A 25,067-nucleotide genomic window follows, 5' to 3' on the forward strand; every position below is an offset into this window, starting at 1 on the left:
GGAAGACTTTTTGCAAATCACTATGATATGCAGACTTTTGTATTTTGCTTTTTCTAATTTTGGCCAAACATGTGTGTTGTGTCATTTAAAACTATTTTGTTCTCAGATGCCATGCATTATGAGATAGAGACAATTTATCGTCTTTTTTGAATTGGGATGCAATGTATCCAATTAATTTTAGCTTGTTGCAATTATGAAACATTGAACTATGTTGCTGTTACTCAAATGCTTTAACTTTGTTGATGTTACCTAAAATTCAATCTCTCAATTTTGTTTCACTATGTTACTTAATTGCAGCGGATTTATAGAACTACACTCAATGTTCGTTTTTTTTCCAATGTTGAATGCTCTATAAACTCAAGTCATTTCTCTTTAGTTTAATGTTTTTAACAACTGCTAATGGCAAGCAATCGCTGAAAAATCACTTTTAAGATACTTAACTTAACATATAATAAGAACATCATACATTGAAATTAGGAGAGTTTAAAGACCACTATAATAATTTAAGATTCTTAACTTAACGTATAAAAACAACATCATACATTGAAAATAGGATAATTTAAAACCCACTATAATACATCCCAATGAAATAAACAGCTTCTTGCGAAAAATTCAACCATTTGCAGTCATTGTTGTTAGACTTGAAAGAGGCAAAAGGATGTCGTGTGAACAACAACATAAAAAAAAGTATTCAAAAGCTGCATAAATTAAATGCAGGTCACTGTCAAGTAGACAAACAAGAACTACAACATTGAAAAATGGAACCGTCTTTCATATTTTAAGCATATCAGAAAAAAGATAAATCTAAACCTGCACAGTTTGCTTCCACCTATGAAATGCAGTCACTCAATTGCAGTAGGCAAACTTTGGTTCCCAATGTAAGCTATATGCATAGGTCTGCTAAAACAAAACATCATTTGCAACATGCTTATTTCATAAGTAATACCTAAATCCTTTAGAAGTAATTAATTCTAATTGGTTTGAAAAAAGTGAAATTGTGGCACCAACAGGGGTGATAGTAGGCCACTTTTAAAAAACACATATTCAATACCATTGCAATTCTTTTTTTTCCTCACCAAACATATATCATATTCCTTAATATTGGTCTTAACACATGAAGAATACCATTCATTCAGAAAAATTGAGTTTGACACGAAGCATGAATTGAAGGGGTAGTTTCTCAGGTACACACAATATTGTTATTAAAAGTAATTTATTCATGTTCCACTAAATCTTTAATGCATCTTATTTTGAATGTATAACAGAAAATAAGAGGTTAGTTTATGCTTAAGCTACTACAACATGCACAATAAAATCAATATATGACAGAAACTTTGAAGTTAGTTTATACTGATATAATAAAACTACTTTGTAATTGGTTGAATGATGTAAGCTCCTACAATATTTTTAAACTAACCTTTGAAGTTGGCCTCTACAGTGTATGAGTTTTTGATAATGTATGTTAGTTCAATTATAATCATGGTTCAGTGTGAGGAGAATTATTTGATGATATTCAATCGGTAACATTTGGTTTATTATTTCTAACATTTAGGTGAAACGGTATGGATCACTATCCTCAAATATCGCCTAAACGAGCGCGAGCACGGAGAATGCTCCCACGCAAACAAAAATACGTAAAACGTCTCAAGACCACAAAGAATACACCTAAAGCTAATAATGTCAATATTGGTGTTGGATCTTCTCTATTTCCATTTTCTACTACTACTCCAACATACACACCAAATGCATCATCTTTGAGAAAGCCTCTTGCTGATATTACAACATCCATAAATAGTAGAAAAACCGTCGAGCAAGTTGTGGCTGAAGGAGATATGCTTAGTGCAATGTTTGGAGGTTCCCTGCCTCGACCAAGTTATCATGGTTTTAGGAATCCGAAGACGTGTTTGAACATACAAGACGTAAGGACTAACCTTATGGATAGATTTGCAACGCATGATAATGAGGAATTTCCCGAAAATTATGTACAACCAAAACGTGGTCGTGGCCGTCCTAAGAAGATACAAATTGATACCAATTATACAATATACCCTCAAGGTCATGTCGAAACTGGATCATCAAGTACTGTTAACAGGTCTGCTGTCGTGGCATTCATAAGTATTTTAATTGTTTTAGTTAAATTTGTCATATAACATAATTATGCTTTATGATGTTGTATTTGACATCAATTATTCCACCTTACATAGTACTCCTCAAAGCCAACATGTTCTTGCTCCTCGTCGTGGACGTCCTCCAAAATCTTTTGGATTGCCAACATTCACAGTCAAACCCACATTAGAAGATCAAACAAGTGTGTTGCTAGAGACATCGAACAAACAAAACATCAATGAGATAACTTCTACGATGCATCTGTAAGTTATTGATACTACCTTATCATGAGTCATTACACTTCCTACATTATACAACCATATTTTTGTTGATCGAAATAGTGCACAACAGTCCCGCCAAAGTCAATTGCCGCCGACGTCACCTATTTTCAGAACAACAACTTTTACAACACATCTCAATGACGGCCAAAGTACTTATATTGATAAAACTCCCACCATTGTGCCCCATAAATCCACAATGCTTACCACTCCAAGTACCGTCTTCAACCCGGCTATGAATTTGGATTTTTAGAGTGAAGAAGAGGATGATTCTGATTACGATCCTGTTGCAGGTTTGCGACATACAATCAAGTTATTATTTATATACGCACATAGATTTGTTAACATATTTTTGATCATAATAATCTTGGCCTAACGGAAACTTATGTATACAGTTGTTGATTCTGATGAAGATTTCAGCACTGACGATGATAACATTAGTGGTTCTTACTCCATGCCCTATCCATCAAATGGTATGTTTCTATATTAATTAAAATTAATGCTTTATCTGAACTCATGTTCAAACATCCCTAACATTGATTCTCTACTTCTATTCATAGAGTATTATGATATCGGCGATCCACTTTTTGAATGTCGATATTGCTTCGCATTAATGTGGTATCAGGAGAGGATGGAGAAACACAAGCACTCGGTAAATCCTAAATATTCAATGTGTTGTGGTAATGGGAAAGTTGAGATATCTTTCTTAAAAACACCGCCTCCTGTACTAAACAAATTACTTTTTGATCACGATTCTATAATCAGCAGAAAGTTCAAACAGCAAATACGAGTTTACAATATAATGTTCGCATTCACATCTCCTGGTGCCAAGTTGGATAACAAGTACAACAATGGTTATGGACCTCCCATAGTACGTATTCAAGGCCAATCTTGTCACCGAATTGGTAGTCTGTTACCACCTGAGGGTCAAAAACCAAAGTTCGCACAACTATACATCTATGACACCGAAAATGAAGTAGAAAACATAATGGATGGTCTAAGGTACAATGCTTGTATTTTATTGGAAATTCACATTTGCAATCAATATTTGATAGTGACTAATGCTTTTCAACCTTTATTGTTAGGGATCGCACAAATATAGATCCTGAAATTGTTCAGCAACTGTCTTCGATGTTGTATGAACATAACACACATGCGAAAAGCTTCCAAATGGCAAAGGAAAGAATCAACATCGATAACATCCACAACTTAAAGTTGAGACTCATTTCTGATCGCAAAACTGATGGTAGGATATACAATCAGCCTACTGTGTCTGAAGTTGCGGCGTTGATTGTTGGTGATGTTGACACTGCAGAGGAAAGGGACATTATTATGGAAAAAAGAAGTGGAAAACTTAAAAGGATAGATGAGTTTCATGCAAGTTATCTAGCATTTCAATATCTATTGATTTTTACATATGGCGAGGATGGTTATAGACCTGATGTGGCTCATCGAGATTTGGAGATATTTGATGAGAACAAACGTAATCGTCTCACTATTAGAGAGTGGCTTGCATTTCGAATTCAATCGAGATCTAATGAGGCAAAAACTTTGTTATCATCAAGAAGATTATTTCAACAATTTCTTGTGGATGGGTACACCATGATGGAGTCTGAAAGATTAACATGGCTCCGTAACAACCAGTCAAAGTTAAGAGTTTCCAAATATAATAATCTCAATGAACAGGGTGATGAAAGTGCAGCGCTTGGGTCGAGCACAGGTAAAAGAGTTGCATTGCCATCATCCTACATTGGAAGTCGAAGATTCATGGATCAACTTTATTATGACGGCATGGCTATTTATAGCAAAGTCGGGTTTCCTGATTTGTTCATAACTTTTACCTGCAATCCTAATTGGCCTGAGATAAAAAGAGTATTAGGACCTCTTCACTTAAAACCTCAAGATAGACCAGATATCATTTCAAGGGTCTTCAAGTTGAAGTTTGATGAACTTCTATCAGATTTAACAAAGAAGGGTATCTTAGGGAAAGTTCTTGCGTGTAAGTTTTTCAACAACTATTATTTTTCTATTTCTCATAACACTTTGATTTATAATTGCATAACTTGAAAACTATCTTTTGTAGACATGTACACTATTGAGTTTCAAAAAAGAGGGTTGCCACATGCCCATATTTTAATCTTCTTGCATCCTTCGAACAAATACCCAGCACCTTCTGACATTGATAGAATTATTTCGGCTGAAATACCAGATCCGGTGTTGGAACCGAGGCTGTATGATTTGGTTAAGACTCATATGGTGCATGGTCCTTGTGGCCTAGCTAATCAAAATTCACAATGCATGAAAGACGGTAAGTGTTCAAAGTATTATCCGAAGAAGTTTCAAAGTACCACAGTAGTTGATCAAGATGGATATCCTATTTACAGAAGAAGAGATAATGGAAACACAATTGACAAAAATGGGATAATACTGCATAACGGTCATGTCGTTCCTCATAACCCAAATCTGTTGTTGAAGTATGGAGCACAGATCAATATGGAATGGTGCAACCAAAGTACTTCAATCAAATACTTATTCAAGTATATAAACAAGGGTTCTGATAGAATTTCGCCTGTTATAGTGCCATCTGATTCAACCAACAGACGTGGTGATAAAAACATTGATGAGATTAAACAATATCTAGACTGTAGATATGTTTCACCAAGTGAAGCATGCTGGCGAATTTTCTCATACTCAATACATGGAAGGAAACCTGTCGTAGAAAGATTGTTCTTTCACTTGGAAGGAGAACATTCTATTTACTACCGAGATTACGAGCAAATTGGAGATGTCTTAATTAAGCCAAGTGTTACGGAATTCATGTTTACGGCTTGGTTCGAGGCCAACAATAAATATGAAGAGGCAAGGTTGCTAACTTATGGACAATTTGTTTCAAAATTTGTATATGTCAAGAAATCAAGAACTTGGAAGCCACGGCAGCGGGGATACACAATTGGTCGACTTATGTGGGTTCTGCAATGTACAGGTGAGTTGTATTATCTACGGATGATGTTAACCGCGAAGAAAGGTCCCATAAGCTACGATGACATCAAAAATATAGATGGTTTCCAACATAAAACCTTCAGAGATGCTTGCTTCGCCATGGGATTTCTCCAAGATGATCGTGAGTTTATCGAAGCAATAAAAGAGGCACACCTTTGGGGTTCAGGACAATTTCTTAGAAAGCTGTTTGTCACAATGTTGTTGTCTGCATCGATGGATAGACCTGAGCATGTGTGGTCTAAAACTTGGCACTATCTATCTGACGGTGTTTTATACGACCAGCGGCGCCTGGCTAAAAATCCAGGTAACAATACTGACTTCAACTTTAACACTTTCGGTTGTAAATTTATATACATGAATTTAAATTTGTTGCATTGTTGCAGGACTAATACTCACGGATGAAGAAATCAAGCAACTTACATTGATGGAAATAGAGTCACTGTTGCAAAATAACAGAAGAACTTTGAAAGATTTCAAAACTATGCCATATCCAGATGATTATGTCATTGATACTCTTGGAAATCGGTTAGTTTATGAAGAAAGACAATATGATGTTGTTGCTCAAGCTGCACTGCATCAGAAACTATTTTCTTCTTTGACTGGCGAAAATTCTGCAGTTACATGTTAATAAAGACTTGAATATAACATTATATTATCGGCATTTATTAGGACTTGAAATTAAATGTTTTGATTATTACTATAGATGAACAAAAGGCAATATATTCAGAAATCATGGAAGCTGTTGATTCACAATGTGGAGGTGTTTTCTTCCTATATGGATATGGTGGAACAGATATACAATTCACAACTTTGTCACCCATATTGATTTTATTATGGTTACGGCAGTTGCCACACTAAATGAAACCTCTTTTTTTCACACTATAGTTATATAAGCATCTTCTTTGATTCCATCACTCCTAACTACTCACTTGCAGCCAAAAAAACATACACGACATCTGCACACAAACTTTTAATTCCATCACTCCTAACTACTCACTTGCAGCCTCACATAATCCAATCACCAAGAAAAAAATAATCCCTAACACATACCATCCCAATCATATGCAACTAATTAAGTATGATGTCATCCACCAAATGATTAATTATTTATTATATTTAACAGGTAAAACTTTCATGTGGAACACCCTATCCGACGCAATTCATTCAAAAGAATGTATTGTTCTAAATGTTGCATCGAGCAGGATTGCCAGCTTATTGTTACCAGGCGGACGAACAACACATTCCAAATTTAAGATTCATGTCCCAACTATTGAAACATCAATTTGCAACATAGACAAGAAAGATGAACTTGCTCAACTTTTGAGATTAACCGATCTTATCATATGGGATGAAGCCCCTATGGCCAATAAGTTTTGCTTTGAGGCACTTGACAAAAGTTTGAAAGATATAATGAGTCAAACTAATAACGGTTCAAATGCCATTTTTGGAGGAAAAGTAATTGTTTTTGGCGGTGATTTTAGAAAATCCTGCCTGTTGTACCTAGAGGTAGTCGATCTGATATTATTTACGCCACAATTAATGCTTCTTACATATGGGATTATTGTAAAGTATTGAAACTCACCAAGAATATGCGACTACGTAGTGGCAATTCTGCATCATCCATTGAAGAAGTTGAGCATTTCTCCAACTGGATACTCCAAATAGGTGATGGCAAAGTTGAAGAACCTAATGATGGATATACTGAAATTGAAATACCTCCAGAGTTCCTAATCTCTGACTTTAATGATCCAATTGAAGCAATTGTTTCAAGTACTTATCCAAATTTGGTTGACAACTACAAAGACTCTCATTTTCTTCAAAGTAGAGCTATCTTGGCTTCAACAATAGAGGTGGTTGATGAAATTAACGATTATGTCACACAACTTATTCCAGGTAACTTCTAATCATTTATTTAAGTCAAACATCTGCTATATGTTACTGAGTATTACTTTAAGTTTACATAAGTAGATGCAGAATATTCGTTTGAAATTTATTATAGGAATTTTATAGTATGTCATTTTTGCATGTACTGCTATACAAATATTCTGTTAGATAAATTCATTATGACAACAGAGAGGAATTATAAACACATTATAAACACATGATGACAGAATCTGGACAATTACCAGGATCTTGAACAATATAAACAAACATTAAAAGTCATCTGGACATAACTATACAATGCTCCAATACATTATACAAAATATAGGGAATTCATCAAAGATTTTAAGTTCATAACAAACAATATATTACATCTAACAATGGTGTTTTCGCTGCTACAAAATGCTAATTGCGTTAGCACATAACACGACTAATGTCACTAATACAAAACGCTTTAATTCATACCAATACATACTTAGACACGCATAAGCATTCATCTTTACAACCGTTTCATAATACACGTGCGTCAAAACATGATACTTAAATTGAAATCGAAACAAAGTACTTAAGAACTCCCTTCAACAGTACAACATTCAACGATTCAACAATTGCACGTACAACCTATAAGGAAACCTCGAAAGGGTGAAACCCAACTGATCACCTCTCCTAAGCCTTTTCCTCCTTGCAAATTGGTACCAACCACCTCCTATGTAAAGTTCCTCCTCACGGTTTTGAACTCCATTGCGGATGTTGCATTCATATACCTCCCCTGTATCAAAATCACACATCTCTATATGTGGGGAGATCAACCGAAAGAACCTACAAACTTCCCTTGGAAAAAACTGCACAACAGATTTACATACAGTTGAGAAAGTGTGACCATAATAGTTGTAATCAATAGGTTGAATAATCTATTTTTACTTACGAGAACACTTAGGCGCCCTATGTAGCCCGATCTCATCCTTATCTCCCAGTAGTACTCATCAATATCTTCATCATCTGATGAATCATCAGAACTGCAAAACAGAATAATGGAAGATCAGGAACCGTGAAATATGTATATTGAAACAAATGAGGTAAATGCCTTCATACGAAAATGGAAGCAATAAATAACCAAAGTATAGTATATATTCTTACCTGCTTCCAGAAGACCACATTCCAGGATTTCCAAAATAGTGATTCATTTTGCTTGAAAAAAATCGTCACTCCCCAAATCTCCTTTTATACTCGGACGATAGCTGTGGGAGGTGAGTGAACAGTTTGATAACAGTTTCACTTGAGTGCATATTTTAAACAAATTTTATAACCACTATAATACTCAATGCATTCAATCAAGGGAGTGAGTTGGTTGTCTTTTACGTTTCTAATACCCATGTAACTGCTCCAGCATGTAGAAGTTATTATGAGCATCTTCAATATCACGTGTGGAGTCTAGGGCAAAAAGTTGTAATGTATTGTTTTTTTTTTTGGGACCATATACTTTAACCGTTAGGGTAACGAAACTGGGCCTGAATATATTCTATAATTGTTTTTTTTTAATGTTTTTGAACATTTAACTCCTGAATTTTTGAGTGCTTTGAAAACCTTTGGCATGCCTAATCATTCTATCAAATTGAAAATTGGCACAACTATCATGTTGTTGAGAAATTTGGATCAATCAGAAGGCTTATGTAATGGCACGAGACTAACCGTTACAAGAATGGCCAATCATGTTATTGAAGCGCAAATTATTTTAGGGAAAAATGTTGGAAACATCATTTATATCCCAAGGATGTCATTGTCACCCTCTCAGTCACCATGACCGTTCAAGCTTGTCCGAAGACAGTTTCCTATCATTGTCTCTTTTGCCATGACTATTAACAAGTCTCAAGGGCAATCTTTGGACTTCGTTGGAATGTACTTGTCAAAAGAGGTTTTTAGTCATGGACAACTTTATGTCGCTTTCTCCAGAGTTAAAAGCAAGCAAGGATTGAAAATCTTAATTCATGACAAACTGAAACAAAGTTTACATGTCACTACAAATGTTGTATTCAAAGAAGTTTTTCAAAACATATAAGGTATACAATTCTTCAATATCCATATGCAATTTCTAATCCGGAATTTGTAGTATTTCTATATGTTGTTTTGACTATGTTTTTCACCTAATTTTTTAATGTATTAATTTCATCATTTATTTAACTTATTCATTCTGTCTACGTCATTTGTAAACTTATTGAATAATATTTATTTTTTTAAATATTTTATTTTTTTTCTACTAAATCATCTTCTTCGTGTTATTCGTAGAATGCATATATAAATATTTTATTTTTTTCTACTAAATCATCTTCTTCGTGTTATTCGTAGAATGCATATATAAGTTACTTATACCCGCGCGGACGCAGGGTGATTTACTAGTTTTGATTCAAAAGCCCTAATCTCATCTCTATACAAGGAGGTTCTTATCACAGCAAAGAGAGGCCACCAAACGGAAAAAACACAGAAAAAACACATATTCATTTCTGCCCAGAAACCTTCAATCACGTTACAACAAATCAACCTTACCTCATCCTCATCGATACCTCTCACACTCACCTTCAGTTACACAAAACCATAATTTTCACTCAATCAAACACTAAACCTTCCTCACTCTGATTCACCATAGGATCTGCACCATCCCTCAACGTTACAACCACAACCCCATTCACGCACCAACACAGACAACATACAACACACACAGCACACCACAACCGCAACACTCTCGACATCAACTCATTCACTATAACACATTCACCGCAACGCACAACAAACGCACGCTCAGAAGCAAACAGAAGTGGAAGAGAGACGAAGAGCAGAGTAACCGAAAGCAAAGGAGGAGAAAAAAATACCTGGTTACTCCTTTTTTTTCATTCTTGATATTACAATGTTTGCATTCCTTTAGCTTCCAACCTCATGTAATCAGTAACCATGAACCTTGTATTGAATCGTGGGATTAATTTGGTGCTAGGGTTCTTGCTTGATTGAAATGTGTTTTTTTGATTTTGTATGGTGAGGACATTGACGAGAGAGAAATCGATGAGAGCGGTTGAGAGTTTGATCTGAGAAAGAATAGAATCTGAGTCGAGAGAGCGAGATCGAGAGAAACGATTGCGTGTTGTTCGAATTTTTTGTTGTTGTCTGGTTTCTTTTTTTGTTTTAACGATGAAGATGAGTTCACAGAGAGAGTGAGAGGCGATAGAAGAGGAAGAGGAGATTCAGGGTTTTCAACCCGTTTCATTCAGTGAGAAAGGTTCGGATCCGGTTCGACCGGTCCAGCCCATTATTTTTTTCCTTTTATTTAATTATCCTTTTTTTTGTGTTGTGTTGCTAATGTTTTTGGGCCAGCAAACTCCCATTTGGATCACCCCCCACTGGCCCAATTCTCATATCTTTTTTATTTAATATCTCTTTTCTTTTTGTATATAAAAGATGATATGTAGTTTTTTTTAGTTAAAGTTAAATTTCATTTTTTATGAAAATAAACACAAAAAAAAATGTTTATTTATTTTATTTACTAGATTTAATCAACAAGAATATTTTCTTTAGATGTATGTGTAGGTTTGTTTTAACAAATCATCTCAAAAATGGTACAAAACATAGTTCTTTTTTATTGAATCGAATTTTGAGTCTTAATGGATGAATCAATGAGGGTTCGTACGTACTTGTACGAGTTGTCCTAAAAGTATTTGGGTGATGGTCGTTAAGCTTTTATTCGAATACTTGGATTCCATTAAAGGCTCCATAAAATTCGATTTAATTCACCTTTCTTTTTTTACAAAAACACTTTCTTTTAGTCAAATCATTTTAGTCTGTAATGGATAATGAAGAAGGGTTTGTACGTACTTGTACAAGTTGTTCTTTAAGCAATTAGGCGATGGCTGTTAAGCCATTGTTTAAGCGCGCCGCCTCCGTTAAAGACTTCATAAAACTCGATCTAGCAAATGCTTTTTCAAGTACTTTAAGCGATGGCTGTTACGCCTTTGTTGGAGTACTTGAATCCCTTTTAAATATCTTTCAATCTCAATTCACCTTATCTTTTATAAAACAATTTCAATCCGCTAAATCATATCTTTTTCTCGCCCTAGTGCAAATCCTTTTCATCACCTACGAGGGGGTTGTACGTACTTGTACAATTTTCTCTTTCAAGCATTTAGGCGATGACCGTTAAGCTTTTGTTTAAATGTTTGATTTATCTTAACAATAAACTTCAATTTACTCACACCTTTTAATTTTCAAACTCTTTTTCATAAACGAGATACTTAGTCAAATTCAAATGAAATTATACTTCTATATGCGAAGATCAAATGTTTTTCACTCGAATGCGATGATGGCCAAAATCTTGTTCTAATCTTGATTTAGTTATCCATTCTTGTAGTGATGCAAACAATCTCTTATCCATGTGCGCATAGTATTATTTGAATGCGATCGAGTACCTCTCGCTAAAATCAACCAACCAACTTTTCGTGGTTCTTTAGACCGAACTACGATTGCTCTGACTTTCCCATTGCACTAGGGAATACATAGGCACAAGATACAAACATCTTGGCGATCACAATAATAAAAAACCTTTTTTTGTTCCTTTCCAACCTAATAAAGAACGCAAGTAGATATAAACTAACAAATCGATCACAAGATTAACTAAATGGGTCCCATCGAGTACGATGGAGGTGAGGGGTGCTAATACCTTCCCCTTACTTAACCGACTCCCAAACCCGTTTATGGTTGTGATGACCATCTTATCCGTTTTCTTTTTATCTGTGGGTTTTATCGATATTTTCCCTTTCCTTTTGGAATAAATAAAGTTCGGTGGCGACTATGTTGTACTTCGAGCGCGTGATTACGCTCGAGTCACATTTTTACCGCTACACCCTCCCCCTTGCAGTTTAGTTGGTTTAACCTATCCTAGATAAAGATCAGGTTCTAGGGAGCTCATATCATCGACCTTTCTCGAAGGCATTATTTCAGTTCAGCAATCGAATCACCGACCAAAAATATCCTGAAAGTCCAGTCCATATGAGTGTAGCTTTGAGTATCAACCAACTTCGGTCGAAACCAAAGCTAGTCATCTCGCTACTGAAGGATAAAAAAACACTTAGAAAGGGGGGGTTTGCACAATGATTTTTATCCTGGTTCGTTGTTAACGAAACTCCAGTCCACCCGTTAGAGTGATTTACCTCACCTAAGGATTTAATCCACTAATCAACCTTGATTATAATGGTTTTCCACTTAGATACCTTCTAAGTCTTCTAGAGTATTCTGATCACACCTTGATAACTCTAGGAACCTTTTACAAATGAATGTAAAACAAATTCTTACAAAAGTATTACAATGCTTCTTAATAAGCTATAATCACAACTGTGATATTTCTCTTAAGTTCTAAGCTTAAATCTCATTAAGATATTACAATGAAGTGAGTTGAAGATGAAGTTTGATAGCTTTTTATTTCAGCAGAGTTTCAGCAAGTTTGAAAGATTGTTCGTAAATTGTTAACTTGGTAACATTGCTTCTGATCAGAACTTCACTATTTATAGGCGTTTTGAGAAGATGACCGTTGGGAGCATTTAATGCGCTGCATGATCCGTACAATATTGCATTTAATGTTTCACTCTTTTATCAACTACCTCGAGCCTTGCTTTTGCTGCATCTACTGACTTTGCCGTTAATAGCTTCTAATGTTCCTTTTGTCAGTCAGCGTAGCCTGCCATCTTATACTTGATTCTGATCTGATGTTTGTAGATACAACGTTTGAATATCATCAGAGTCCAACAGCTTGGTGCAGAACATCTTCTTGTCTTCTGACCTTGAAGTGCTTCTAGCGTGATACCATGAGAACTTCAGTGCTTCTTCTTCTGATCTCAAGTTCTTCTGATGCTTCAATAGACCATGTTCTGATTCTGCTTGACCATCTTCTGATGTCTTGCCAGAGCATGTTCTGATGTTGCATGCTGAACCTTCTGAGTCAGTGCTTCTTGCGCTGATTTTGTGCATACTCTTTATATGTTTCCTGAAATGGAAATTGCATATGATTAGAGTACCACATTATCTCATACAAAATTCATATACATTGTTATCATCAAAACTAAGAATATTGATCAGAACAATTCTTGTTCTAACAGCTACGTCCTATTGGCTAATGTCAAGTTCAACTAAGGTTCTAGGGACAAATTAGTTCTTAATGACACCATGCGGTAGCCAAATGTTTCCCCAGGCCGTATCCCAAAGAACATCAGGACAAACCAAAGTGTCGCACTAACGATGGCTACCATATCAACCATAGCGGTATACGCCGTACAGTTTCATTGGCCTCTTGCCATATACCTAAGGTACACTAGATCCGGGTGTAGGATCTTTCACACAAGGAAATACCCAAGTAAAACCCTTAAAAGTAAAGCAAACAAAACAAACAAGTATTAAAGTGAACTAAGCTCTAAGGTAACCCCTCTTTTAATTAATCCCCAGCAGATTCGTCAGTTCTGTAACTCGATGGGAGAACTGACTTTTAAAATGTCGCGGTTAAGCAAGAGTCGCCACCGACTTTTATTTTATCCAATTTTAGGAAAGGTAAAAAGAACAGAAAAAACCCTTTTTTAGAAGAAACGGGCTCGGGGGGTAAGTTATGAAAAGGGAAGGTGTAAGCACCATTTTCATCCACATTTCTCTGTGGGCTTTTAGTTTGCTTGGCTCATGTTTGCTTATTGTTTGTTTGAAAAACATATTTTTGAAGAGGAAAGGACTTTAGCTTAAAACCGTAGCCTTTGTTTTTTGAAAGAGGTGTGAAAAACAATTTCTTTGTTTTCAGCAAGCAAACTAGGAGCACTACCCTATACTTTGTCTTTTCTATGCTTTTTAAATTTCCTAGGACTAACCATAACATTCATGGGTAGGTAGTTCCTTTTTATTGGACGTGCGGGAAAATCGAAGGGTCATCGGAGGTCGTTGAAGGAAACACGTAAAGGTACCTTTAGCAAATTTGAAGGGACAAATAATCTCAATCGAGGGACTAGATCATGCATTCGTAGGCAGCAATTCGAGGGTCATCGAGGGACCATGATCTTGATGATTTTTTATCGAGGGACGTTTGCTTTAGATACCTCTATATTCGAGGGACACAGCCTTTATTCGTAAGGCAACCAAGAGGGGCGTACCCTAGAGGTGAGTGAGTGTGAGTGTGTTAGATTCGGATATTTAATCTTGAAGTTAGTGGGCTAGCGTTTAGTTATTATCTTGCCATACGCACCCTAATTACTTACAGTTAAATATATACAAAAAATAAAGTGCGGAATATAAAGTTCCTACGCTATTACATGGCTTCGGGGATGGGGAATACATGACCAAAAAACGGGGATGATTACAAACCAAAAAAATAGAAATTAAAAAAGACAGAATATACACGAAAAATATCCACTAAATAATCCGAGTCCTCAAAGAAGGTGGTTCCTCGCAATAAACAAAAAAAAATGTTAGTAATAAAGTAAAAAATATGAACAAATATGAATCAAGAATTAACTAAAAAATATTAAGTTCTAAGGAGAAATAAAAACATATATTTTTGGTATTGATATGAGGAATAAAATCTAATGAATTAAACAGAAAAAAATATTTTTGGTGTTTTTTAAATAAAAAGATAATAACTAAATTAATCTAAATAACATTAATTTAAATAAAATATCATAATAAAAATAAAAGGGAAAATGTTTTTCGAGATATATAAAAAAACTTAAGTGTACAAGAAATTAAATTAGTAACACAAAAAATGTAGAACCAAAATAAGTTTACAAGATAAAGACCATGGGAAGTGCATCTTGGTTAAATAAACTGGGCTCAGATCCACATTTGCTGGCCCAAAACAAATGAAAACAGCCTCAAAAGGGGAGATGTGAAACGCTGGGAGGCAGAGGTGCAAAATGGAAACCGTAATGGGCTTTGTAAAATAAAAGTAAAAAAACGGCTTACACCATAAACAAGAAACCGTTCCATACAAAACCTAATGATCTAAACCGCCCCAACTTCTTCATCGTCCCTCAACTCTCTGTTTCAAATATCATCATCTCTTGCCCATCTCACGAACAACAAAATATTAACTATCAAAACTCAAATCTTACAGCATCAGTAAAAAATTCCAATGATTCTAAAGTGTTGTGAAAAATGAAGCATTACCTTTGAAGGGAAACTGTGACGCGGTTGGTGGTGTTGAGTTCGTTGTATGAGTGAATCAATTTGATGCAGTTTGTTGGTGAAGACGATACTGAGCTGGCGCGGAAGAAGCGTGAAGGTCGAGCTTTCGCCGTGGATCATTGACAGAGATGTGTGCGTGACAGGGGGGTGGCTTCGTGTGATTGGGCGGTTCGGTCGGAGTAAGTTGTGGTGGATGGTCGCTATGTTACTGTTCACGGTGGTTGTTGGCGGCTAAGCTGTAGAGTTCGTGGTGGTTGCGCGTGAAGGCTGGTGGAAACCTTTTGCGGAGGGCTGCGCCGTTGGTTGCAGCGGCTGGATGCGGCTCCGCTGGTGTCCAATCGGAGGGAGAAAATTCGTGGCAAGGGTAGCGACGTCGTGGTGGTTGTATGGCTCGCAACTGCTTTTCCCCTTTTCACTTTTTTCTGCAAACAAACACAAAAAATAATCGTATAAGTTTGCTTTATATCAAAGGTTTTGACTTTAGTCTTGATTGTAATCTTTTAGGAATTCTGTTTATGAGTGGTGTTTGAAGATTTATGTGTGGCTGTTTAGGTTATGAAAATTATTGACAATAGTCAGTCAAGCATAGTTTCTAGAAAGATGATGTTACTGCGAAAGTTACATGAGTGAAATTATTAGAAAAATAATTATCAAAGGTTAGGAGATTATTAGGAAAAGATAAGAAGGAAAATTGGTAACGATAATTATTATAAGTTGTAATTATTAGATGAAACAAAAAGTTAGAAAAAGTTATTGATAAAATTAATTTTGTTAAAAGAGATTGGACTGGAGATATAGAAATTTTTGAGAGAAAACATATGTAGCTAATGAACGGTGAAAATTGTTAGATGTATTAAAATATATTAAAAAAAAGTTTTAAGAGATAACCATCATATTAGAATCATATGGTTAAAAACGAGTTAAAAAGAGCCCGTCAAACAAGTCTCATCATACGGCTTAACGATTTAAACAGAAAAAAAATGGGGCCTCATATGAAAATCATCGGCGAAGCAAAAATAGAGATTTTAAAAAGTAAAAAAAAAAGTTTGTAAAAAAAAGTGAATGGGAGAATCAGAAAATGTGAGAATGGTTAGGAAAAAAAATGTTGATGATTGTTTAGAAAATTGTTGAAAAATATGTGGATGGCTCTATTTATAGAGTGAAATTAGGTCAATACCGATCTTAAATAAGGAAATGATCCAACCCAGAGGCCCATGGATCTTTCTTGATGACTAAGATTAAGAACCTGGACGTACTTGTGTCCAGGTGCGTCCAAGTTCAAAAAAGATCTGGACGTACATGTGTCCAGGTGCGTCCAAGTTCAAAAAAGATCAAAAAAAAGTTAAATAAAATATAGAAATGCAGCAAGCGGGATTCGTACCCGTGACCTTCTGTTTGCAAGCCTTTCATTCTTACCAATTATGCTATGTTACTTGTTTGAAATAAAAATCCAATTGAAAGTATATGAGCATCGACCAACATTTAGCTATTTATTAAAATATAAGCAATTTAAGGGTAAACTACTATATTTTAAAATAGAATTTAAATCGAATATTTATAAAATTCAAGATATCAATGTAAATGAACCCGAGATTTTGTAAAACCTAATTTTTTTGGAAATAGTTTCAATTTTTTTTTATAAAAAGTGTGGGCAAATTTTGGGGTATGACAGTTGTCCCTGTTCAATCTTATTAAACTTGAAGATGTAGATTGGCCTGTGAGCCTGTCGGAATCTGAAGGTGGAAGAGGATTGAACACTAGAGTACCCAGAAATTTGCACTCGCTGGTGTAGAAGATATTATCATCGGAGATGAGTTTAAAGATGCCATCCAGATATTGACAGACTATTGTCGGGGATGGGCTTAAAGATGTCATATTCGGTAGATACTTAGGATGATTCGTACGTCAGACCGGATCCAGTGTATTGATGAGTGTCAGAATACATCTTCGTGTCGATTGTATCTGCCTTGTTCTTTTTGACTATATCTGCACGGTTCGAGGTGGCAAAATTATACCTGAAAGTCGACCGTATCCGCACCGTGACACCGTCTGAGGTGGCTGGATTACGTCTGGAGGTTGATTGTCTTCGCACCATCCGAGGTGACTGAATTAGATCTGAGAGTCGACCGTATCTGCACCGTCCGAGGTGGCTGAATTAGATCTGAGAGTCGACCGTATCCGCATCGTACGAGGTGGTTGGATTTCGTCTGGAGGTTGATCGTCTTTGCACCGTCCGAGGTGGTGAATTAGATCTAAGAGTCGATCGTATCCGCACCGTCCGAAGTGGCTGGATTACGTCTGGAGGTTGATCGTCTTCGCACCGTCCGAGGTGGCTGAATTAGATCTAAGAGTCGATCGTATCCGCACCGTCCGAGGTGGCTGGATTACGTCTGGAGGTTGATCGTCTTCGCACCGTCCGAGGTGGTTGAATTAGATCTGAGAGTCGACCATATCCGCACCGTCCGAGGTGGTTGGATTTCGTCTAAAGGTTGGTCGTCTTCGCACCGCCCGAGGTGGCTGAATTAGATCTGAATGTTGATCGTGTTTGCACCGTCCGAGGTGGCAGAATTAGATCTGAATATCGGAGACACTTAAACCGAATCATACTAAATTATAATCCTATAACTTCTCTCATAAAAATTTCCCGCCAAAACTATTAATTAATTATTTATTAATTCAATTAATTTAATATTTATTAAATAATTATTAATTATATCTAAATAACCATTCCACATTTATAGCAACTTCCATTATTTATAAACCACTAAAAAGTAGATACGTGATTTTCTTAACTTACTCCATATCTTGACCATTAATTCTTTTTAATCTAATGCTTAAGAATAATAGGGAATATATATATATATATATATATATATATATATATATATATATATATATATATATATATATATATATATATATATATATATATATATATATATATATATATATATATATATATATATATATATATATATATATATATATATGGGTTTTTCTAACCTATGCAACATTGCATAGGATAAGGGCAATTAATAAACTATTTATTTCCATATAAATTTTCATATTAATTATTTTTTTTTGAAAAGTAATCTTTTATATTTTCTCTCTCCTACCCAATTAATGGATGAACATAAATAAATATAAATATGACAATTTATATATAAAAAATGGTATATTAATTGTCTCTTATCCTATGCAAGGTTGCATAGGTTAGAAAAACCATATATATATATATATATATATATATATATATATATATATATATATATATATATATATATATATATATATATATATATATATATATATATATATATATATATATATATATATATATATATATATATATGGGGACGTATCAAATCAGAATTTTGACTAAGATTTACCTCATATTTTAAAATATTTAATTAATGTTTAAGTGAATAAGATATTGACTAGGTAAATGTTCGATTGGATTCTACAAATAACAAAAATATAAATATAAAAATTTATGAGTTCTCTTGTAAAAATCATACAATATAAAAATGCAAGATGAGTTCTTTGGCAAGTTTGCCAAGTGTCATCTTCTTAGAAATTTTATCATTTAAAAACTTGCTATTAATAGTAATATTAATATTAATATAATTAACTTTAATTATTTTATTATTATTTAATTAATTATTTCCTTAAATCCTAACCACTATTTTTTATTATTTATTATTGATCGGCTTAATCAAAATATTTCTTGGGAAGAGCATAAATTCAATTAAAAAAAAATTATTGGAAAGAACAATCGAATAAGTGGCTACCACATTATTTCTTTCTCCTAATGAGTCATTATGTATTCTTTTTTATCTCAATTATTTATATAATTTATCATACTTATTATATTTTTAATTAATTTTTTTTTAGTAAAAACATAAGATATTTAATTTTAAAATAATAGAAATTAAGAACTGTTTTGACAATTTTAAGTTGATACTCAATATGTTTTAAAATTATTTTATTTTTAGATTATTTTAAAAATAAGTAGTCAAATAATTTACATTTAATAATATGATTGAACATTGTATTTTTTACAAAATCATTGTGATATAATAAAGCTTCAAAATAAATACATTATTGAGTAAAGAAAGTATTTTATTTATAAACGTTATGTTAGTGGAGACATCTATATATTATTGTTATTAAATTTTTATACCATAAAAATCTACTACTAATCTACTACTAATAATATAAAAAAGTTAATACAGTAGTTAGGGTGTTTTAACAACTTTAAAATATAAATTAAGCAAAGTAAAGTTTTTCAAAAAAATTGCACATTCCAAGGCATAAGGGCTGCTACACCCATTCATTACAATGCATACAATTTGGATAAGGATTCTCTAACTTTCGTCTCTTTCTCTTTCCAACTCATCCTTAACCTCTCTAATAATTATTTTTTATCTTCCAAGACATTAAAAATTGGTAACCGAATTTTCCTTTTCATTAACTCTATTTTTTCTCTTGCTACTCCATTCTACACTTCCTCTTCATATCATCAACCAAATCTACCATTCATTCCTAAAGTTGTTAATTAGGTTTATTGTTTTGTTCCCTTTCTTATACTCTCTCTCACACAATTTTTTTGGTACTCAAGAATCATCCTTTTTCTTTTTTCTGAAAATAAGGTATGATAGTATCTACTTTTTTATCATGATATGGGTTGTTGTTGTTTTTCGGTTGTTGTTGTTTTTCCCTAAATGCAATTGAGTTTGTGTAAAAATTTGATTTTTAATTGATTTTGATGGATTTTTAGAATTCATTTTTATGTTGTATTTGATCACTTTCATTGTGGTATTTCCAAATGTTTGATTTTTATTTATTTTGGGAATAAAGTTTATCTAATTTTTTGTTTTCTGAAATTGAATTTGGAATTTGTGATATTCTTGGCTATTAGGTTTTGATATGGATTTTACAAATGGGTTTTGATATGGATTTTACAAATGAATTTTTTGTTTCCTAATTTCAACACTATTGAAAATAGGTATATGAAGAAGTGTAGAAAGCTATAAAGGAAAACAATATTTTCTCATTTGAAGAGAAAGTTGACTCAAAGGTAGAAAAAGATGGCAGTCGTGAGAGCTTTGATAAGACAAATATAACAGATAGAACAGCTGTAACAGAGAACATTGATAATGATAGGAGGTCACCATTTAAAGAACAACCACAGTTGAAGAAAAAGAACAAACTTTTGCTTGGAAAGTTTGGAAGCCTCCTCAAGAAAAAAGTGGTAGCAACCATAAACGGAGATAACATTTTCAACATTTGTGTGCATATCTTGAAATTTATAACAATGTTGGTAATTCACTGGATCTATCAATTGCTATCCTTGAATGTGCTAGGTTTCATTCGGATAGTGTGTATGAAATACCAAATGTGAGAATAATGGAAAGGTTTTGCTTCACTAATTTCCTCAGCAACATTGTTTTTCATGAATTTGGTGACCCTCAAGGCATGCTTATTACTGAGAACTGGATTAATAGGATTATTGTGGAATAAAATATGAGCCAAGGAGTGATAAGGATAAGATATACAATTTTGAGTTATTGTCGATTTATCATTTTTTAGTAACACTTATTTTACCATCATCGTATATAATGTGATATTTTCCAATATTTTTATGAAATTAAATATTGAAGAAGAAATACAGTTTTAAAAAATCCTATTTTTTGTTAACTGTTTGATTTTATTATTAAACCTCTTCAATATGAATAGAAATGATATATAATTATTAAAGATTAATTTTATAAATAATTTTATTATTTTATCATTTTTTACTACTAATTATTTAAATTCTCTAAATATAATGATCTATTAAAATATATCCAGCTTAATGTTTTTGGACTTCATTTTAGAAAATATATTTTATTTTATTTTTATTGGAACAATAATTATCAACTTCTCTAAATATAATTAGAGTTGAGTATGCTAGAAATGATAAAAATATTTATTTGGTTTTTAATTTTTGATGTTTGTATATTTGTGTGTTTAATATTATCTTTCTGTTGTTTTGAATTTATGTATATTCACATTTAGTAGTAGAAATTGATAGGATAATGTTTGATGGTAAAGTTATGCATATTTACTATTATCAGTAGCAAATGAATTTTTTATGGCTATAATTATTTTAATCACATGTGTAATTTTTTTTGGTTTGATTTTTCATGTCTGTTTTTGGGTCATTTTGGATCATCAGTTTAAAATATCCATATTAAATTGGTTGATGAATTCTAACAGGTTTGATATATTCTACCTAATACATGCTATCAAATTTCTACATCAATTTTTTATTTATTCCAACTATTTCTTTCATCTTATAATTTCTATACTTTGATTTTCAATAGTTTTGTGGTTTATTAACTCTTTATCTGATTGAATGATCATATATCCTTAAAGACGCATTCATTTTGATTTGTATGACAACATGTGCATGTTGATTCAATGTAACATGTTTAAGTATATTTAATGATTTTCATTTTTTGTTCAATGAAATATGTATTTTCAATGATTAAGATATGTATTAGTTAACATAATTCATTTAATTAAAATTATTAATATTTTCATGCTTAAACTTATGCTATGCAGCAATTGCAATGTAAAGAAATTTTGTCTCATATTTCTAGAAAATACATACTCTCAAAATTAAAATATTCTATTTACAATATATAGTCTTTTCATTTTAAATTATATATTTGCTTATGTATTTTAGTAATTGGTTAGACTAAGATATGTTTTCTACAAATGGTATGAACTGTATTGTACAGTAATAAAGATAATAGGGTTTTAATTTAGAAGTTACACATTTTCCATGGGCAAGGATGACGTGTTTTAGCTCAGTAGTTATTGTAAACTATGGTAATAAAAATCATTATTCAATTTGGAAAATGACATGGCTGTTGGTTAGAGGAACCTAATGTTGTTACTTCATTATTTGGTGAAATGGATGCTGGGATTATTTGTTCATTTTTCCTTTAGGAAGCCCGTTACACACATTTTGTTGTTGATTCTGAATTGTATGTGCTAAAGTCCAGTGGCTAAGCAAAGGGAAAATTACTTTAAGGATACAACACTACAAGTAACCTTCAATACTTCAATATAACATGTGTGATTCCAAAATGAACTAAAGAACTAATGAAACATTGAGTGGGGTTTGAATTACATATACTCTGCTACTGATTTTATAATTTGGATTCAAATGTCTCTAATGAAAAAATTAAGGACTGTGCTAAAATATTTTTATAAACAGTATAATTTTTATAAATAAAAAATAAATATTTTTATAATTAATGCCAATACAAAATGAATATTTATATATGAGAAAAATTATACTTTAAAATATTGGTTTTATTTTAATTTAATTTTTATTTAGTTGTGGATATTTATTAATTAAATAATAGTCAGTCAAAATAATTCTTATCTATTATGGACATTTCTTCGTTCCTTTTTTTTGTTAAGTTTGTTTTTCATTATTTTGAAATTAAAAAAATCAATTTTTTTTAGATTATTTGTTGTTTTTATTAAATAAAATTTAAATTTAGTTAAAAAAATTTAAAAAAAAAAATTGAAGAAATGGGGAGCTCCTTCCTTCCTCCTTTTATAGGAACGTTTTTATTTTATTTTATCTATTTGTTATTCATTTAATTTTAATTTTGTTAATAAATTTTAATTATTGATTAATAAATAATGGTAACTTTGGATTTGGCTTTTTGTTTTTTTATAAATAAAAAATAAAATAATAATCAAACTTTTTAGAACCCTGAGCCCCCTTTCCCGTTTTGGTATTTTGATTAATAAATTTGAAATGACCAAATTATTTTATATTTACAAAAAAAATTAAGTTAAATAAACTTTATTTTATGTATATTATTAATAACAATAACATTTTATCTATACAATAATAATTTTACTATAAATAAAATTTATAAATTATAATTATTTTTAAAATAATTTTTTTACTTAAAAAATATTTAACCCGTGCCTGGCACGGGTGTAAAAGTACTAGTAATAATATAAAGGAGTATTTATTTAATGCTATTTATTTGAAGTCCATCTTCTCTTTAGATTTCAACCGTTGTAAAACTAATTCTCATATATAAAAAAGATAAATGTCAACTTTTATTAATTTAAATTGTAGAATATTATTTTAGTTTGGCTTTTTTTCATCGTATCATATAATTATCTTACTATAATAAAATTTTATTTTATCATGTTGGTGGGAGATAATTTATTTTTAAAAATTTAAATTACTTATTATAAAAATTTATTAGACCTACGATCCTGTCTACATAGACCTAAGTCATGCCAAACTTTTTATATAAATAGAAAAGGCTTTTTTATAAGCCTATTTTAAAAAGATTAGCCACAACCTATATAAAAAGCTTTTTAAATCTATAAGCCCGATCTATTTACAGAAATATGAATAATTTTATTATTATTATATTGTAATTTAAACATTAAATTTAAATATAAAAATAAATCTTAGTAATCCTAAAAAATTATGAAAATAGAATGAAAAAAAAATCTTATAAACAATGTTATAAGTTGATTCCATAAATAGTAGGTTTAATTACACTTTTGGTCCTCGTGTTTTGACCAACTCACGAAATTAGTCCTTCTATTTTAAAACAGAACAAAGCAGTCCCTAAACAATGTTGTTGGTTGCAATGTTGGTCTTATTTCCCATTCCCCCTCCAAAAACGCTGATGTGTCCAAATTTTAGGTGATGTGGCAAGTGAATCCCTCCACAAGTACTTGACATGTCATTAAATTCATAATATGATATTAAATAAATACAAAGATTAAAATTCAGAAATTAAAACAAATAAAGTTAAAGAATAATTAATATTTAATTGAAAAAATACATAATCCCTAATATTAGAAAGTGGCATTGGCTAATATGCATAAGGATTTTCCTTATGCACCATGCATAAGTCAATCTAAGCCATTGGATCATGTTTTTAATCCAGTATTGAGTATTGAGTATTGAGTATTGAGTGGTGAGTATTGAATTTTGAGTTCTGAGTGTTGAGTATTGAGTAATAACAATTGATCTTTAGAATTTGATCTAATGATCCAAGGGTCCATAATAATCTATGCACGGTGCATAGATTTTTATCTATGCACGGTAACTGCACCCCTAGAAAGTCATAGCCACCACCCAACCACCTTAACCAGAAGATGAATCTTCATCTTCTCCAACCACCTGCAACCTTTAGAAATCCAGAATCACCTAAAACCTAAGCTAAACACTTCCAAACCTCCACCAACACATAGATCTGACCCCTCTTATTGTTAATACAACCTTTAAATCCTCAAAACAAACAATAAAAAGAAAACCCTAATCTTCAGATTTAGATGTTAGTGAGACCACATAGTAAAAAATCAAACACACATGAAAGACAAGGTTAACAAGAGTTTAGCTATTTTAGGATCTTTATTAACAGGAATTGCAGCTATTAGGTGTTTCTGTGTAGATTTTATTTCATTTTTTTGTGGCGGTTTGGCTACTGTTGTTAATAGTTTTGAGCATGGAGGACAAGTTGATATGGTGTTTGAAATGTATAGAAACTGTGGTGGATATTTTGAGCT

The 25,067-nt window shown here is 32.5% G+C and overlaps 2 protein-coding genes, 1 long non-coding RNA gene and 1 pseudogene across 3 annotated transcripts; 2 read left to right on the forward strand and 2 right to left on the reverse strand.

Moving 5' to 3' along the window:
- Positions 1 to 25,067, reverse strand: part of LOC131596226 (pentatricopeptide repeat-containing protein At5g11310, mitochondrial-like) — a 94,798-nt pseudogene that overhangs the window by 39,107 nt on the left and 30,624 nt on the right.
- On the forward strand, positions 1,563 to 7,288 carry LOC131598443 (uncharacterized). The gene is made up of 10 exons (XM_058871042.1): positions 1,563 to 2,092; positions 2,205 to 2,369; positions 2,448 to 2,536; positions 2,780 to 2,857; positions 2,945 to 3,386; positions 3,470 to 4,383; positions 4,468 to 5,688; positions 5,768 to 6,007; positions 6,508 to 6,855; positions 6,954 to 7,288. The coding sequence occupies exons 1-10, from the start codon at positions 1,563 to 1,565 to the stop codon at positions 7,286 to 7,288; spliced, it is 4,362 nt and encodes a 1,453-aa protein (XP_058727025.1).
- On the reverse strand, positions 7,519 to 10,490 carry LOC131596228 (uncharacterized). Its single transcript, XM_058868833.1, has 4 exons — positions 10,130 to 10,490; positions 8,403 to 8,503; positions 8,191 to 8,281; positions 7,519 to 8,107 (listed from the first exon to the last, which is right to left on the reverse strand). The coding sequence occupies exons 2-4, from the start codon at positions 8,447 to 8,449 to the stop codon at positions 7,859 to 7,861; spliced, it is 387 nt and encodes a 128-aa protein (XP_058724816.1). The 5' UTR covers positions 8,450 to 8,503; positions 10,130 to 10,490; the 3' UTR covers positions 7,519 to 7,858.
- Positions 19,813 to 20,883, forward strand: LOC131596230 (uncharacterized). Its single transcript, XR_009282182.1, has 2 exons — positions 19,813 to 20,107; positions 20,464 to 20,883. It is a non-coding gene; the product is annotated as an uncharacterized LOC131596230 (long non-coding RNA).

The sequence above is a fragment of the Vicia villosa genome, linkage group LG4 (assembly GCF_029867415.1).
Source record: "Vicia villosa cultivar HV-30 ecotype Madison, WI linkage group LG4, Vvil1.0, whole genome shotgun sequence".
In the NCBI taxonomy this organism is placed as follows: domain Eukaryota; kingdom Viridiplantae; phylum Streptophyta; class Magnoliopsida; order Fabales; family Fabaceae; genus Vicia; species Vicia villosa.